The 17537-nt window shown below is 36.4% G+C and overlaps 1 protein-coding gene across 7 annotated transcripts in view; it reads left to right on the plus strand.

The window, feature by feature from the left end:
* tead3a (TEA domain family member 3 a) overlaps window positions 1-17537 on the plus strand; it is a 176058-nt gene that overhangs the window by 70427 nt on the left and 88094 nt on the right. For all 7 annotated transcript variants that reach the window (XM_051924585.1, XM_051924590.1, XM_051924588.1 and 4 more), the window contains exon 2: window positions 16279-16525. In XM_051924585.1, the coding sequence (XP_051780545.1) occupies window positions 16519-16525 (7 nt within the window). In that variant the 5' untranslated portion in view covers window positions 16279-16518. The remainder of the gene's footprint in view (window positions 1-16278; window positions 16526-17537) is intronic.

Below are 17537 nucleotides of genomic sequence, written 5' to 3' on the forward strand. Positions count from 1 at the left end.
CTGCACATCTTTTCCAGCTCAGTCCTTCTGTCTAGCCAGTCGGTACAGGTCCTTTTCTCCCTCTTTAGAGACCATTGATTCATACAACTCATCATACGCCTTTTCTTTAGCCTTCGCCACCTCTCTCTTCACCTTGCGCCTTATCTCCTTGTACTCTTGTCTACTTTCTGCATCTCTCTGACTATGCCACCGCTTCTTTAATTTGCAGAATATCTTCCGTATTTAATCAGCTGAAAAAGCTCTTCCAATATTTGAAAAGTTATTTTCCACTTATTGTTGTCATCATGCTGCATGTAATCAAGATTCCTTTATTTGTAACTGCTTTTGAAAGGGTAATGTAACAGTTGATCTTGTCCTCTCTCTTGCACTCTTTCTGTCTTTTTTATTCTATAAACTAATAGAAAAGTATGAGTTATTACCTTGTTTATAAAGCGTTAAACCACAAGAGGATACAGTTAACTTCTGCCCTAGTTGCTTAACAGGTAACATTATTGTTTCTCTTGCTTGCTTTACAGAGTTGTTGCACAATTTCGCTGTATTGCTCACTAGTGGGTGTGTGCGTGGTAAGACTGGTTAGTACTTGACCCGTCATTGCTGGATACGAGAGCCGCTTAGTGGGGTATCACTGCATGCTGTGGTGAATTTCAAGGAGAAGCTGGACACATGGGTACCCGAAAGATGAACTGTGGGCTGAATATGAATGAACAGGTCATGGGACATGGAAGACATGCAGAAATATTTATCGTGCATCTGTTCATCATGTAGGTTACTCACTTATGAGAATATTATACTCACCTATTCTTACTCGCCTTAAACAGATGTTCACATGTATTGCCTGAAAAATATTCAGAAACGCATTTGATCTAGTTTGTAACTTACATTGTTGGGTGCAGTTGTTTGGTAAGATGAGGCGATCAGAAGAAGAGAATCATGAGCTAAGTATTAACACTAACTGGCAGTGCTTTCAGAAGAGTCAGCTAATTGAAGGATGTATGTCTGAATTTATATTTATTACTGTTGAAGAGTACCTCTTTATTGAATGCTCAATTATTCATAGCTAGTCCACTTTCAACCTATTCAAGTTGGTCACAGGTAGATTCTCTGACATTTGCATCAGTGTTGCAACCACACCTATGAATGTTGACTGATGTAAGCTTGGAAACCCGCTGGCACTTGCTGGTGCAGTCAGTCTGGTATGGTGAGGCTTTCTGAGGGCTATGAGGTGCAATGTCTCATGAGGAAGAGGTGTTAAACAAGTCTTCTTTTTAAAATTGCTTCCTGTTGGCAGAAGTCCCACATCAAGGTGCAGCTTGTACCAAGAAGATATGTTCATAGTTTCTTTCTCTAACATTTCTGTTCAAATTTAAAATGATAATGCAAACTTAAATGGTTGTGTTCTACAATACCATGCAGATGATGAAATTGCATGACAGAGCCATCCTCATAAATTCCAGGTTATCAATCATCAGTTTGGAGCAGTCATTAGCAGTACTTGAAATCTGCCTTTTAAGATAGAAGGTGAGATTATTTGTGTTAAGAATGGATTACATAAATTAAAGGATGGAACTGAATGGCTTTATGGATGAGGCCATACTTGACTTTAATTTGTGTACAGTTCTGTCATCAGTTTACCTTTCACCTTTTCTCATTTTCTTCTTCTTTTACTTTACTCAAGGTCTAGCCTCTTTATTGTTGTTGGAGAGCAGGAGCAGAAGGATGACTATATATTCATAAGGAAACTAGAGAGTGATAAATTATTTTTAAGAAAACAGTGGAATGAGGAAATTAGTGTTTCTAAATGTAGTTTGCTTCAGACAAACTGGTTGTGCCTGTTTTTACAGAAGTTGCTTCACTCCAAAAATCTTTCTTGAGGTGATATTTCAGATGCTGCATTTTCTAGATGACAATTATTATTTCAGAATCGTTTTTGCAGTTTTTACTCTTAATATACAAAACCACCTTAGCTGAAAATCAGGTATCATGATGAGTGTTAGCCTTGTGGCTTAATACGTGTCAGTGATAAAGACAAACTAATGAAGTACATTAACTGATTGAATCAAGTATTGCACAGATAATAGAAGTTCTTCAATGCAGATGTATCAAGACTTGTAACTATTGTCAGTTTTCAATAATTTAAGATGATATAGATTATTCCAGTTTAAAACGTAATTGGATACCATGTACAACATACCTTGATAACCACATGATATGCCACAGTGGCAGAGCTCTGTCACTAGATGCAAACAGTCCTCTTATTCATGGTATTCCATAAAAAGTAAATCGCATCTATGGGTGAGAACCGATAAATAGATACCTTGGTTATATTAATTTTAATTTGGTTCAGTTTTTCTCCTGCATGGTTACAGTTGTTACATTCCTGGAAAAAGATGTATGTGTGCAAGATATATATGTGGGTCAGTATGAAGTTTACATGCTTATGTTTTTGCTTTTATAACTCAATTTATGTTGGTATTTTCAAGTAGTTCATCACGCTTTATTTTGACATACATTCCTTGGAGTCCAAAGTGACCCTTACTGCTCAAGCAAGTTATTGACTTGCCTGAGGTAATCTGCTGTATGTGCAGTCAGCCTTAAGCAAGAGAAAACATTTATATTTACAGGTATGGAATAAGGCTCCTTGATTTGGCAAAACAGTGTAAATGTTTTAAAGCTTTCCTGTCTGTATTTGATGAAAGTAATTATTTGTAAAAGTATCTGTTTTAATATAAAGAAGCTTGGAAATCAGAGAGATGCTTTGAGTTATAACAGTGACACAAAATTAAGTTTGCAATTATCATACTATAGATTAGTTTATGTATTTATGTGAGCAGCAGAACATAAACTTTATTGTAAAGAAGTGCAACTACTACGTAACAGTATCGTATTTAGATTTAGGAACCCAACCTCTGAAATTGATCTGTATTTTAACCCCTTTAGACTTAAAAACAAAAATGTTTTGCTATTTAAAGCAAAATGTATTTCACTTTTGAAATTTAAGTATTATGCACTGATTTGTAGACAGGAGTTAAAATAATCACAATGGCAAATGACGCTTATCTGTATTTCAAAAATAACCTGAACAATTAATTAGAATTAACAGGACAACTAAACATCATCTGATTTTAATTAACAGGTAAAGACCTAAATTTTAGTTGAGTCCAAACTCTTCATCTAAATCAGGGGTGCCCAGCTCCAATCCTGGATGGCTATAGGTTTTCATTCTAACCATTTTCTTAATCAGTGACCAGTTTTTGTTGCTAATTAACTTCATTTAGTTGATTTTCTATAGGAGTCCTCAACCCTTTAAATCAGGGGTGAGCAGTGTCAGTCCTGGAGGGCTGCAGTGGCTGAAGGCTTTTGTTCCAACCCAGTTGTTTCATGAGAAGTCATCTTATATATAATTCGCCAGCCTCTTCACTCACTCACTCACTCACGTCCGTCCGAAGCTTAATGCGCAGTCGCCTTCTACGCAGCTGCCTGAAAAACCTTACGAGACCAACATCGCGGCAGGCAGCGGATTTACGGCTGCAAAAATTCAAAGAGAAAGGCGACTTCGACCGACATCCAACCCCAACATCGCGGCAGGCAGCGTATTTACGGCCGCAAAGAGAAAGGCGACTTCGATTAAAGCTCTAGAGGCCTGAAAGGCGATTTCAACTACAGCTAGAGGCCTAATTACACATTCTGATTCAATTACGCATTCATTCAATACACCTATATCAGGTTTGTGGTGCTTATACTTATTACTATTCCACTCGTGTCCGTTTCATCTTACGTTGTCGAAACGGGCTCTTTGTCTAGTTTATTAATAATAAAACCCTAATTGCTCAAATGATATTTTCTGCTTCATTTTAATTGTCACAGTTGTTAGGATTTAGAACACTTTATTGCTTATTTTGGTCTTAAACAGCTGAAGTCACTGTTTTAATTGCTCCTTAAATAGCAACAAGATACAAATGACAAAGGCACCAGCAGTTCTTCTTATATCTGATGTTCATTTACACCTGTCTGTATTCCTCATGCACTATTTGGTTTAATAAAGTACTCAGAATGAAATTGAAGAAAAAGTGAAGAACTGAGAATTGCTCCTCCATTTTAGGCTGCAAATAGATGTATGATTTAAGAATGACCTGACAATGAAGAGTTAAAACACTAAAATGTCATGATATTAAATAAGATCTTTTATGGACAAGGATTTTTTTTCTAATTAGGTAAATGGGTTTGAACAGAAACCTTCAACCACTGTACCCCTCTAGGACTGATGTTAATCACCTTCGATTTAAGTGATATAAAAACTACCTTTAATAAAACTGCTTGTATTAATTTTTGTTAAGAGCTCAATTCCTTAATATTACATATATCACACATAAGAGCATGTGTGGTAGTATTTTTTGATAGGCAAGAGTATTTTCAAGCATTACCAGAAAGTTGATAGCTCCTATCTGCTGTTAAAACAAAGACATAATAAATTGTTGCAGACAAACACCAGGCAAGATTTTTTTCTGATTGGATGAAAATGGTGGGGTGCATAAATGCATATTAGAAAAGGCTATTTATGATCTGGTAAAATTTAGAAAGATGACATCTCTTGTAAAATTTTAAATTTTTAAAAAACATATATCAATAAATCATTTTTTAAACAGTTAGATTCAACAATAACCTCATTCATTTGGAACTCAAAACACCCACGTATCCGAAGAGTGACCCTACAAAGACCTCAGGCAGAAGGTGGCATGGCTTTACCTAATTTTCAGTTTTATTACTGGGCAGCAAACATACAAGCCATAAAAACCAGGACACAAATAAATGAACATACAAAGGCTTGGTCCACAATAGAAGTTAAATCCTGTAGTACTTCTTTATACTCCCTGCTCTGCTCTCCAATAAATGCAAGTTATCGCAAATATACTGACAACCCAATTGTGCTTTACTCACTCAGAATATGGAACCAAATTAGAAAGCATTTTAAGATGGAAAATCTTTTATCTGTGGCACCTCTGCAAGAGAACTACCTCTTTCAACCCTCGCAAACATATCCAGTTTTTAATACCTGGAAAAGTTTTGGGATTAAAATGCTCAGAGATCTTTATATCGACAACATATTTGCATCTTTTGAACAATTACATTCAAAATTCAACCTCCCAGCTACACATTTCTTTCACTATCTTCAAATTAGAAATTTTGTTAAACAGAAATTGCCCAATTTCCCCCACCTCGCACCCTCCACAATGCTGGAAAAAATACTGCTCAGTTTCGAGGAATTAAACACCATTTCCGCATTATATAAAATCTTATTAGAGTCCCTACCTTTCAAAGATCCAAGAGGACATTGGGAAGAAGATCAAGGTAGCAAAGCAGAGAATTCACTCGAGCTCCATATGCGCAAAGCATAGAATTATTCAACTAAAAATTATATATCGAGCTCATCTGTCTCGCTTAAAACTGTCCAAAATGTTTCCAGGGCAAGATCCAACCTGCGAACGCTGCAACCAAGCTCCTGCCTCACTGGGTCACATGTTCTGGGCCTGCCTGCACCAAACTAACATCATTTTGGACCAAAATTTTTAAGTGCCTTTCAGACAGCCTTGGTATCACAATTCCTCCTAACCCATTAACAGCTGTGTTCGGTGTTCTTCCAGACAGACTTGAAGTGGAGAAGGACAAGCAAATGGTGATTGCATTCACTACACTTTTGGCACGCAGACTTATTCTGTTAAATTGGAAGAATCCTAACTCTCCTCTGATAAGTCAGTGGGAAACCGATGTTTTATATTATTTGAAATTGGAAAAAATCAAATTCTCAGTTAGAGGATCTGTACAAAATTTTTTCAAAACCTGGCAGGATCTAATCAATATTATTTTAGAATAAGAGAAATAACTGTTACCACATTTAATTCCCTTCTCCATCTCTTATTTACCTATATATTTATTTCTCCCTTTCTTCTATTTATTGTTGCCTTATTAAAAAGCCTTAAGCAATTCTCCTTTAGCTTAGCTCTCCTTCTCAGGGGTGGGATTTGATTTGTCTTCAATTTTGTTTGGTTATAAATTGATCTATTTGTATGGAATGATTACAATAAAAATTAATAAACAAACAAAAAAAAATGTATCATTTCTAGGCTCAAGGACATGTTCCTTCAAACAGAGAAAACTGTTGCCGTGTCCAGTCAAACCCTAATATGTGCAAGTAGTATTCGTGCAGTGTTGCTTGTAGGATGCATGTCTAGTTAACTTAGTACTTTTAATTGCTCCATTTGTGTAGCACACACAGATCACTACAGCTTATATTAAAGGGAAATTTGGAAGTGAAATTACATGTTTTCATTTCAGGCAAAATGCAGAGAAGCAGTAATATAGCTATAATATGTTATGTTTGTTTGTCTATCCGCAACAACACTGTATCTGTTACTACTGATATTGATGGAGTTCTGCTGTAGTGGAGGTAGACATCTAATCCTCTGTTTTGCTATCTCATTAAATCCACTTTTTTTGGTCTCTGCATGATGCTTCAGCATTCATAATAGTGATGTCCTAGCCATATGTTTTTCAGCCATGCCAAAGTAAATCTTTTTTCAGTCTAAAGCCATTGTCACATGTTTCAGATAAGGGTGATGCACTGTTAACCCAAGAGAAAAGTGATATATTTTTTTTATAGGGGGAGGAACAAGCTCAAAACAAGCTTCATTTGTGCATACTGTTCTGGTAGCTTTTATCTTTTCTATACATAATAGGTACTTTTCTTTAGTCCCTCCTTAAATATGTTCTGTTGTAGTTGTCATATTTGCGATTCTTTCCAGCTGGCTTTTTGAATAGATTTACAGAGGAATAGTGGGCTGAAGAAAAAACAGCAGTGCACAGATTATCTGTTCTTTTAAAACAGATTACCAGTTAACACTTTTTCTGAAATTCAGTCTCCTTGATTCTGACACACATTGCTGTTACCATAAGTAAACAGAAGCAAAAGCTTTTAGAGGTGAATGGAAGTACTATGCCATGAGCCACAGACCGGGCAGAAGTAAATAAGTGATCCAAAATTAAAAACTCTAAAACTGTAAGATTAGAGCAAAACCCCAGACTCTCGCTGCTCAAGGATATGATACCATTCCCACCTTTTTCCAACATGCAGGACATCATACAGAGTAAATCAAGTACTGTAGATTGCTGTTATTACTTTACATTTGGTTGACACCTTTGTCTAAAGTGCCTTATAAAATCAGGACAATTTTTATCTGTTTATTTTATACAATTGGAGAACAGGAATATTAAATTGGAGAGATGAGGAGAAAATCCAGTTGACTATAAGTACTACTGAATCATAAAAGGTATATTTAAATGATCTATATCATGTGCACACTATAAATAAAACTTTTTTTTTCCAGTCCACCCCTTTCATAAATATTTGATTTAACTAATATGAAGCCCTTTTATGGGTGACCTGCTTGATTAGATCCTAATGACTACTATTTGCACATTTAATTATAAAAGTCACTGATGCACCAGATTCCTTACTATTGCATATATATTTAGTGGGATGAGTAATGCTTAAAACAAACTCCTCTCTGAAGCTGCCCACCCAAATATCCAAAACCTAGGAAATTATCTGAATGCCAAAGCATAAATAGTAAATTGGAGGCATACTTCATGGTTTACAGTCCAACACCATGACTACTACAGGACACAGTTGGCAAGATATTGAATGAATGCAGTAGTTTAAGTTAAATTAATATCATTTTGTGCTTAGAATGCTTATCCAGGAAAAAGCAGTGAACATACTATAATTGATTTGGAAAAGTTTAGAATGAAGAGGTATTACAGTAAAGCACCTTATCTAATTGTAATCTCTTTTGAATGTTGTGAAAATGGTTTCAAAATCTTACCTTACACCATGTCACATCTATAAAATTCTGCTAGGTGCCTTTCTTTATTTTTAGGTAGCTCGTAGTTGTTCAATAAACAAATCAACTTCAATATAAGTGCAAGTTTAATAACTGGAACTGTAATAGGTGGAAGAATTATAAATTAAAGCAGTTGCTATAATTAGAAATTTGTGTGCTTGTGGTAGTGTTGCAATGGAATATTAAATTTTAAAAAATAATGAATGGCCATTATTCCATATGTCCTTTCTATTCATCAGGCATGACAAACTCCTCTGTTTTATTTCTGTTTCCAAATTAACAATGTCACATATCTATTTACTGTAGGAGAAAAGGTAACAAAGTTTTATAAATTAGCAACATGTGTTTGTGTCTTTTGTAATTTTTGCTTATTGTCAGAATACCTCTTTTTTTATTTTTTCTTTCAATATAAAGATTTTGGAAATGGTTGCCTAAGGTTGCTCGTACATAGCCATACATTGTTTACACAAAAAATGAACAACACTCTCATTTGTTTATTTGACAGACATGTTGTGTCAGGTCAATTTCCTGAAAGTGCTGCAACATTCTTTTAGTATTTGCTTAATAGAATTTTTTGTATTACTACTCTCTAGGGACCATAAGTATACAGCCATTCATCCATCTATCTTCTTAACCCACTTATCCAAGGTAGGGTATCCAACATCAGATACAAAGCAGGAACAACACCTACACAGTGTGATAGCCCATCACAGGGTGAACACACCCAAACACACATTAGGGCCAATTTAGTAATGCCAGTCCATCTAACCTGTCTTTGGACTGTAGGTGGAAACCTACACAGACACTTGAAAAACATCAAAACTCCATGCAGGAAGCACTTGGGACTTGAACCCTGGTTACCTTAGTGTGAGGCAGTAGTGCTACCACTGTGCCAAAGTGCCACCAACCACAAGTATTGCAAGTTAAAAAGGGGCTGTATTATTCATATACACCGATAAACTACAACATTAAAATCACTGACAGTTGAAGTGAATAACATTGATTAAATTATTACAGTGGCATCTGTCTAGGGGTGGGATATATTAGGCAGCTAGCGAACAGTCAGATCTTGAAGGTGATTTGGTGGAAGCAGAAAAAATTGGCAAGCGTATGAATCTGAGCAACTTTAACAAGACCCAAATTGTGATGGCTAGATGACTGGGTCAATACATCTCTAAAATGGCAGGTCTTATGGGGTGTTCTCTGTATACACTGGTTATTACCTACCAAAAGTGCCCTAAATAAGGACCACCGGAAAATCGGCCACAGGTTCATGAGCGATCAAGGCTCATTGATGCACGTGTGGAGAACGATGACTAGCCCATGTGGTCCAGTCTCACAGAAGAGCTACTGTAACGCAGATTGCTGAAAAACTTGATACTGCCCATGAGAGAAAGGTGTCAGAACACTGCTGCATAGACGCAGACCAATAAAGAGTGCCCATGCTGTCCCTGTCCACCACTGAAAGTTCCTTCAGTGGGCACATGAGTGTCCAAACTGGACCATTAAGCAATGGAAGAAGGTGGCCTGGTTTGATGAATCTTATTTTCTTTTAGATCATATGGATGGCTGGGTGCACATATGCCATTTACTTGGGGAAGAGATGGCGGCAGGAATGCACTATGTGAAGCTGGCAGAGGCAGTGTGAGGCTCTAGGAAACCTTGGGACCTGGCATTCATGTGAATGTTACTTTGACACGTACCACTTATCTAGAGATTTTTGCCGACCATGTTCACCCCTTTGCCACAATAGTGCTCCCTGATGGCAGTAGTCTCTTTCAGCAGGATAATGTACCCTGCCACACTGCAAAAATAGTTTAAGGATGGTTTCAAGAACATGACAAAGAGTTCAAGGTGTTGACTTGGTGTCCGAATTCCCTCAGATCTCAATCTGATCAAGTATCTGTGGGATGTGCTGGAAAAACAAATCTAATGCATGGAGGATTCAGCTAAGAACTAGGACTTAAAGGATCTGCTGCTAAAGCATTAGTGCCAGATAGTACAGGACACCTTCAGAGGTTTTATGGAGTCCATTCCTCGAGGAGTTAGAGCTATAATTGGTGGCATAAGGGGAACATAAACAATATTCAGCAGGTGATTTTAATGTTGTGGCTGATCAGTGTAAATGTAATTTATATAAATAGAATTGATGATAGTTCTATATTTAAACACATCTGAATGTACCAAAACAAAAATCCACTAGTGGTATATGTAGCGACATATAAATGGAACCTGGCTGAATCTTGGAGATAGGCATGAATGTCATATCAGAAGGTTCTCCAAATGTCTGCAATGGTTTTCTTCTGAATGCTGTTGTTTACCTCCCCATTGACATGCAAATTAATTTAATTAAAGATACTTAATGGCTGCAGTGTGTGTGATTGGGCTCAGCAAAGGACTGGTACTCTGTTCAGGGCTATGCCTGCTGTGCTGCCATTGCTGCTAGGATACTGACTCATCCAGTTACCCAAATTTGAATTAAGTGGGTTTGAAAATGATGTGTTATTTAAAATTGCTGTTTATCATGTCAGAAAAAAGGTAGTTTCTTTACAGTAAAGAACAGCAAAAAGTGTGTGTGGTTCATCAAATTGAAGGCAATGTTTAAATTAAAACCTATATCAAAAAAATGAGCACCATGGTCGAGAATAACCACGTGCTACTGTATTTAACCAATGTGAATAGTTAAGGGAAAAGAAGCCCTTCTGTAACATGCTGTGACGATGTGGGTTTGCTCCATGCTTCCATCTTGCTTTTGGGAGCTCTTGAACCTGACACCATCGGTAATGTCATCGATGAGCTAGGCAGTGAGGCACAACAAAGCAAGGTGATGATGCAAAAAAAGTGCCAAGTGCTTTTATTAAAACCAACAAAACAGTTTTCAAATGAATAGTGTAGTGTATCAAAATGTGTCATTAAATAAATAATCCATAAAAACAGAGGTGAAAAGTGAAGGTTAAAATCCATTAGAAACAATCTTTTAAAAAAAAAGAGTTTAAAACAATGGCTGGAAGCTGTCCCTTTAAAACAGATCCTGGTGCCTTTCTACTGGTGACTCCCCTGCTTCTCCCGTCCAGGCTATGCACCAGGGGAGCCACCCTACCTGCAGCTGAGCTGCTCTGCCTTCTGATCCGGAGGCTTCCCGATCCCTGGCTTCGGTTCAGATCTCCCCAGACCGAGACTTGGGTTCCCCCAATGGCCTGAATGCTCACGCTGGGGAATCCACCTCCTGACTCCTGCTGTATTCCGTGGCGAGTCATCCTACTTCCGGTCACTCCCGCTTCTCACAATACTCAGCGGGAGCAACAACAATCGACTGCCATAGGTGTCAGCCAAACACCCCGTTAGGGCTCACTGTCCAGCTGCCTGCGAGCCTGCGCTCTCTCGCACCGGCTATCTTGTCCCTGCTACCCACCTTCTTCTCCTGCCACCTTAACCTTCGTCCATCTTTTCATCATTTTTTCTTCTCTCCCCCCTAGCCGCCTCACGCTTCTATTTATTATGGGGACGTGGATCAGCTGTGGCAATCAGAAGCTCCCGGGAACAATTATGGATGCGGACGACTCCTCACCTGTGCACTTAAGCGAGGACCACCCGCATCACGAATTCCCCCAGGAACCACTCGGCCACACATACACCATGCCCCCTCACTAAGCCATGAGTGCAGCGATTATTTATTTAAAAAGTGGCCCTGTTAACTTGAGCTGTGGACCCGCTACACCACACATGCTTGATTGGGTATGCTTAATATTTTCCTAAACTACCTTTTGTAAAGACAGTTTGTTCTCTGAAAAAATGTGCATATTGATCTACGTCTGTGTTTTGTATTTATTAATTTATTTTATTTTTTGAGTGACTAAAACAAGACCTATAACTAAAGTTGACACATTTTCTCCACCTCCCTTTCCAGAAACATACAAAAGGAATAAAAAAATCAGTGTTAATAGCCAAATAGTTCAGGGTTTTTGACTATAAATAGAAGTATTTAATATTAAGAGAGTTAAATCAGCAGTGCCCTAAGCAACCAAAAATATTTCATATTGATGTACCTCATTGCGTCACAATACTTAAGAATGAATTCTGAAAAGAGAACTCAATCAGATTGACATTTGTAATCTATTTTGCTATTTGCAACACCATTGGTCCTATTTTGGCTCATGCAAGCATTTTAGTTCAGTTTATTTTTGTGTAGCACTTTTCACTGGTTCACTTATTCACAGGTAAATGCAAACGCAAACTTTACAAATTAAATTAATTATATAATAAGTAAACATGAAGTTGCAGGTTTGTTTAAACAGACATTAAAACAAAGAAGTTCAAAAATGATCAAAATGTATCATTGCCCAGCAAAATGTGTCCATTAATTAATGCTTCAGATATAACCAGTTGACACCAGAGGAAATGAAAACAAAAATTCCAGTCAGCAGCAACCCTAGAGAAAAATAGACTTCTGCAGGGACCACGGTCAATTATAACAGACAAATCAAATTTGCCAGACACAGTCAAAGTCCTGTAGACCTAGGCCAGCTTCTTGCCTACCACCTCCTGGGCATTATAAAGTAGAGCCTGTGCTGAGCCATCTGACAACAGAATCTGTTAATTCCAATGATCCCAGTATCTAAGATGTCTTTCAATAGGCAGGAAAACAGCTTGAATGTAGAGCAGTGGCAACGCGTGCCACAGCAGGATACTGAGAAGTGAAACATAATAGAAAAGGAATGGAATCGGCTTATAATTATTGGTATTATATTTTTGTACAAACAACTAACAGACAGAGATGCAATATATACAGCTAATCAGCAGCCCTAATCAGAGTATGCTAGCCTAACGCAATAAGTCTTCAGCCTGGATTTAAAAGAAGCAGAGGTTGAAGGGGCATCTCTTATATATGCAAACAGATCACTCTTCAGCTTTGTGTCCCTGTGGCTTAAAGCGTGACCTCCTACTGCTGTTTTATTTATCCACGGTAACTTTAGTAGGCTGGTATCTTGAGATCTTAATGCACACTCTGGTTAGTAAGTAATTATAATTTCAAAGAGGTAAGCAGGGCTTTGGCCACTTAAAGCTTCATTTATAAAGAGGATGATTTTGTAATTGGCTCTAAACTTAACTGGAAACTAGTGTAAAGATTTGAGAACTGGAGTTATGTGGTTATACTTTGTAGTCCTTACAATGATTCTTGCAGCAGCATTTTCAATTAATTGAAAGCATTTCCAAAGAAATGTCAACCCAAAGCTAAAATGTTTTTTAAATCTATTATTCAAATTTGAAATATTATTCAAGAACTTGTATTATTATAATTGTGTTTTCAGTTAGTTTAGTTTACTATTTTCATGGAGCATTATATTATTCTTTTAATATCAGTATGAAGAATATAAAACAGAATAATGAACACAGTGGTTTGGTTGAAAGTAAAAGATTCTATGATGTTTTTTTTTTTGTTTCTGTTGAATATACTGTATTTCCTTTATTATTTTTAAACATTATGGTCCCAGAAACTGTTGGCTTCATCTTTTTAACTGCCTTTTACATTTTTGCAATCCTGGTATATTAAAATGTCTTATTTAAGTGCAAATTTTCTCTCACACAGGAGGTTATTTTCCTTGCTTTGGCCCAGTGTGGATGTGTGCAAGTTTTGGATGTAATAGAGTTGAGTCCTTGCCAGGGTGGGCCCATTGATTATAGAACACTCCCCAGTCCCATATTACCCTCTGTTGAAATAAGTGGATTCATAAAATGAATGTGTGCATGTTCTCACATACTATAAGCCTTTTTCCAAAAATGCAGAGCGACTAAAGCAGTAATCCAGGTCATTAAAACAGTGTAGTGAACCAGCATTAAGCATCATATTCATTGTTAAGTGTTAAAGGCTATTTTTCAATGTAATACATGATAATCTGCATTCTATTTTTAGCCTAATACAGTAATTGACTATAAATTGATTAGGTTTGATTAATTTAAAAGAAGGATGCTCACTCCTAATCCTGGTGGGCCACAGTGGAGGCAGGTTTAAACTGAAACCAGACTGTCAGACATAAACTGTCTTGTTTTGTGTTTGTTGTCACATTTTTATCCGTGAACATCTTTCAATGTGTACTATCATCTGAATGCTTAAAAATGAATTAAACATTTCAATTCTCTTTATTCAGATGTATGTTAATCTTGATGCAGCTATGCAATATTATAGAATTTCTTTAACCTGATCTTCTGATTTGCCCATATTCTTAAATTTTAATTGGATTTTTTAAAATTTCTTTGTAAGAAGGAAAAGAATCTAGTCATTTTCAAATGAAAGTTTACTTTCTAATCTTGCATCTAGAACTGATAGCGAGAATGCTGATGGAAATTTCAGACAGAGGAATATTGTTTGCTGTTTATAAATAATACACTGTTAAGTAAAAGGAAAACTGAAAAAAAATCCCACTATACTATTCTCTGAAAACAATTAATTAAACTCCACACTCAATCCCATTGTCAACAAATATGCTAAAGTGGTAAACTGTAATATACTTTTCTCCAACACTGCAGTTTAGCTGAGCCATCTTTTTGTTTAATTAAAGCATTTGGTCTGTTTAAAGTGGTTGTCTACCAACTATTCGTGCAGGTTAGGAACTGATGGTTGTTAATTCCAGTTGGAAGATTTGCTCGACTTCTTCCAAGTTTCCAGGACAGCACTTGTGTACTGCTATTTTAAAATCATGCAACATATTCTTAGTGGGGTTGAGGTTATGGTTTTGACTGACTCTCTCAAGGATATGCTTTACTTTTACTTTTGAGCCTATTGCTTTGGCCCAGTGGTAGAGATCATTGACCTGCTGAAAGTGAATCTACTCCCAAGATTTATTATTTGTAGCAGACCGAAAAACAAGTTCCACTACAATATTTTATAGCACTGTTTTTCTTTTCTTAGTCCTTGCTGATGAGCTTTACTATCCCCATGATGTGATGCTGTAATCATAAACTTGATTTTTTGATAGCAGAGAAAATTTAAGATTATTTTATAAAATATATATATTTTGCACCAGCAACTGTTTAAAACAACTGGGACATTGGCTGTAGTTAGTGCACAGATGCCAGAAAGCATGAATTGATTCTTGACATTTACCCATTTGTGCATTTTGGTTAAATCCTCAGCTTATAAAGACACAACAGAAATTAACCACTTTATCAATTTTCAGTTAGTATGCCACTTTCAAACAGAAAGACCTTCTCCTTAACCAAACCAAAGCATTTCCTTCTGTATGAACGGGTAATTTACAGTGATGTTTTCATAAAACAGTCATAAATGTTTATTTCATTTTCTTAACCATCATTCTGCCCTTGTTTTTTTTGTTTTGTTTTTTCCTCTTTCCTCTCCTGCATAGACTGAATAGATTCTTTCGTTTGATTTTTATAAACAGTTGTCGGTATTGTTTGGCTTCGTTCAGATCATTGCGAAACTTTTCTATGCTTTTGGTGTTGGGTGCACAAACTACTCCATTTTGTAAGTGTTATAAGCCAGACAATGCCAGATTCATATTTAATGGTGACTAAACTGTAATATAATTTAAAGGTTAAAGTTCATACTATGTGATTTCATGAAGCATGAAATTGTGGAAATTTAAACAATGGTGACTGTATACATTTATAGACCAACCCATTATCCATATGCATTCAAAACAACAGAGGAAGCTTGCTTCAGCTCAGGGGTCCTCAGGTTCAGTCGTGCAGGGCTGAAAGTAGGCATAAGTTTTTGTTCCAACCTTATTTCTTATTTATAAGTCAAATATTGTTAAATCATTGTGTTTCGGCTTGATTTTAGTTAACTCACTTGTTAAGATTCTAAAGCCTTATTTATTTCTTTTAGTCTTGAGCATCTACTTTCATTGTTTTTGGTTGCCTCTTATTTTCTTAACCAGTTTCCAGTTAATAATAAGATATAAATGACAAAGGGACCATAGCTCACTATTTAACTTGCTCCCACTTACACCTGTGTTTGTCATGAAGTATATTTTTTCATAAAATATATCCAAAGTAAAGGAAGAGATATAAGGAAGAACAAAAAGTGAAGAACTATGGACTGGGGCAGATTAGATTATTTTAAATAATCTGGATGATAATCATTGAAAAGGAAAATCTGTAATATAAGAATGACTTTGAAGAATGAATAAACTAAATATTAAATAGCTAGTTCTCTTCTCAAGGATCGGATTCTAAGTAAATAACCGGGTTGGAAAAAACCTAGAGCTCTCCAAGATTAAACTTGAGGACCCCTCATGTAGCTCTTCATATTATGCTAAATGGAGCTTTCTCTCTGTCATCTTTACCTACAATGTGTTGCTCAGACTCTTGGTATATATATTTATCCCTGTATGCATCACTAATTTCCTATTTTTTTTTATTACAGTCCTCAAGTCAGGGCTCCCCAAAGAGCCCTAGAGGAGCCGCCACAATTGCGTCAAACGAGTGGAGCGCGAACGGCAGCCCAGAGGAGGGGCGGGACGATGGTGCTGAGGGGCTGGACAAAACTGTGGATGGTGATGCAGAAGGGGTGTGGAGTCCGGACATTGAACAGAGCTTCCAGGAGGCTTTGGCCATCTACCCACCATGTGGTCGGCGCAAAATTATATTATCGGATGAGGGCAAAATGTATGGTGAGTATATGCTGGGTCTTACAAACTTAAGTATTTTTTGATTATACTTTTAACTCACTATCTGAAAAATACAGCTTTATTGGTAGCCCTTACTGTATCTGTCAGCATTAAGGCTTACATAAAATAATAGTAAATATGATTGGACAATAGATGACAATATGAGCAGTGTGTGCAAACATTTAGAAATGGAATACTTTGTAAATGCGTGTAGAGTTTTGGGGGATTTTGTCTGTATTTAATAAATCAGTCTTGGAAGCACTGATGGACAAAGCATTCTTTTGATTTTAAGATCTCTTACAGCTGTTGAGTCAGAGCACTTAGTGGAAATAGTCTTTTCAATTCATTGGCACAGGTTAATATTTTCTGATTAAGACAGTATCAGGGAATTGCAAATTACTGTATAACTTATGATCAACTCCACTGTACTCAATTATATTTTATGGAAAACGGTTATTGTCATTATTTTGTTGGGCTACAACTAACAATTATTTTGATGATCAATTTAATCTCAATTATTTTTCCGATTGATCGATTAATTGGAATAAAAAAAAGTTAATTTTATTGACAAAAGTTTATTTAAATGTTTTAATATTATTTCTCCTGTAATTTGAGAGTTAATAATATAATTCTTCTAATTACAATATATAACAAAAGAGTAAAAAATATGCAAAGTGTGAAAAAAACATTTTAAAGAGCAATGAACTTAATTGTTTTTGCAGTGAAACATATCCAATTTAGTTGTGTTATTTAAATTGCTCCAACAGTGGTTTAAAAATCAAACTATAGCTGAAACTGCTACATCAGTAGCTTTAAAAATAAACTCCTAAATTGCTTCACCAGTGTCACCAGGGATGTAAAATGGTTCTACAGGAGTTTTGAGTTGCAAAGCAAAAATGTAAGCAGGTTGATATGCTCTTGGCTAAGGCTGGCTCTTTTCTTGGAAGTTATGTTGCCTACAACCAAAAAGAGATGCTTATATGGTGTTGAGGTAGCAGGGATACATAGTTAGGTC

Source organism: Erpetoichthys calabaricus, chromosome 3, assembly GCF_900747795.2.
Source record: "Erpetoichthys calabaricus chromosome 3, fErpCal1.3, whole genome shotgun sequence".
In the NCBI taxonomy this organism is placed as follows: domain Eukaryota; kingdom Metazoa; phylum Chordata; class Cladistia; order Polypteriformes; family Polypteridae; genus Erpetoichthys; species Erpetoichthys calabaricus.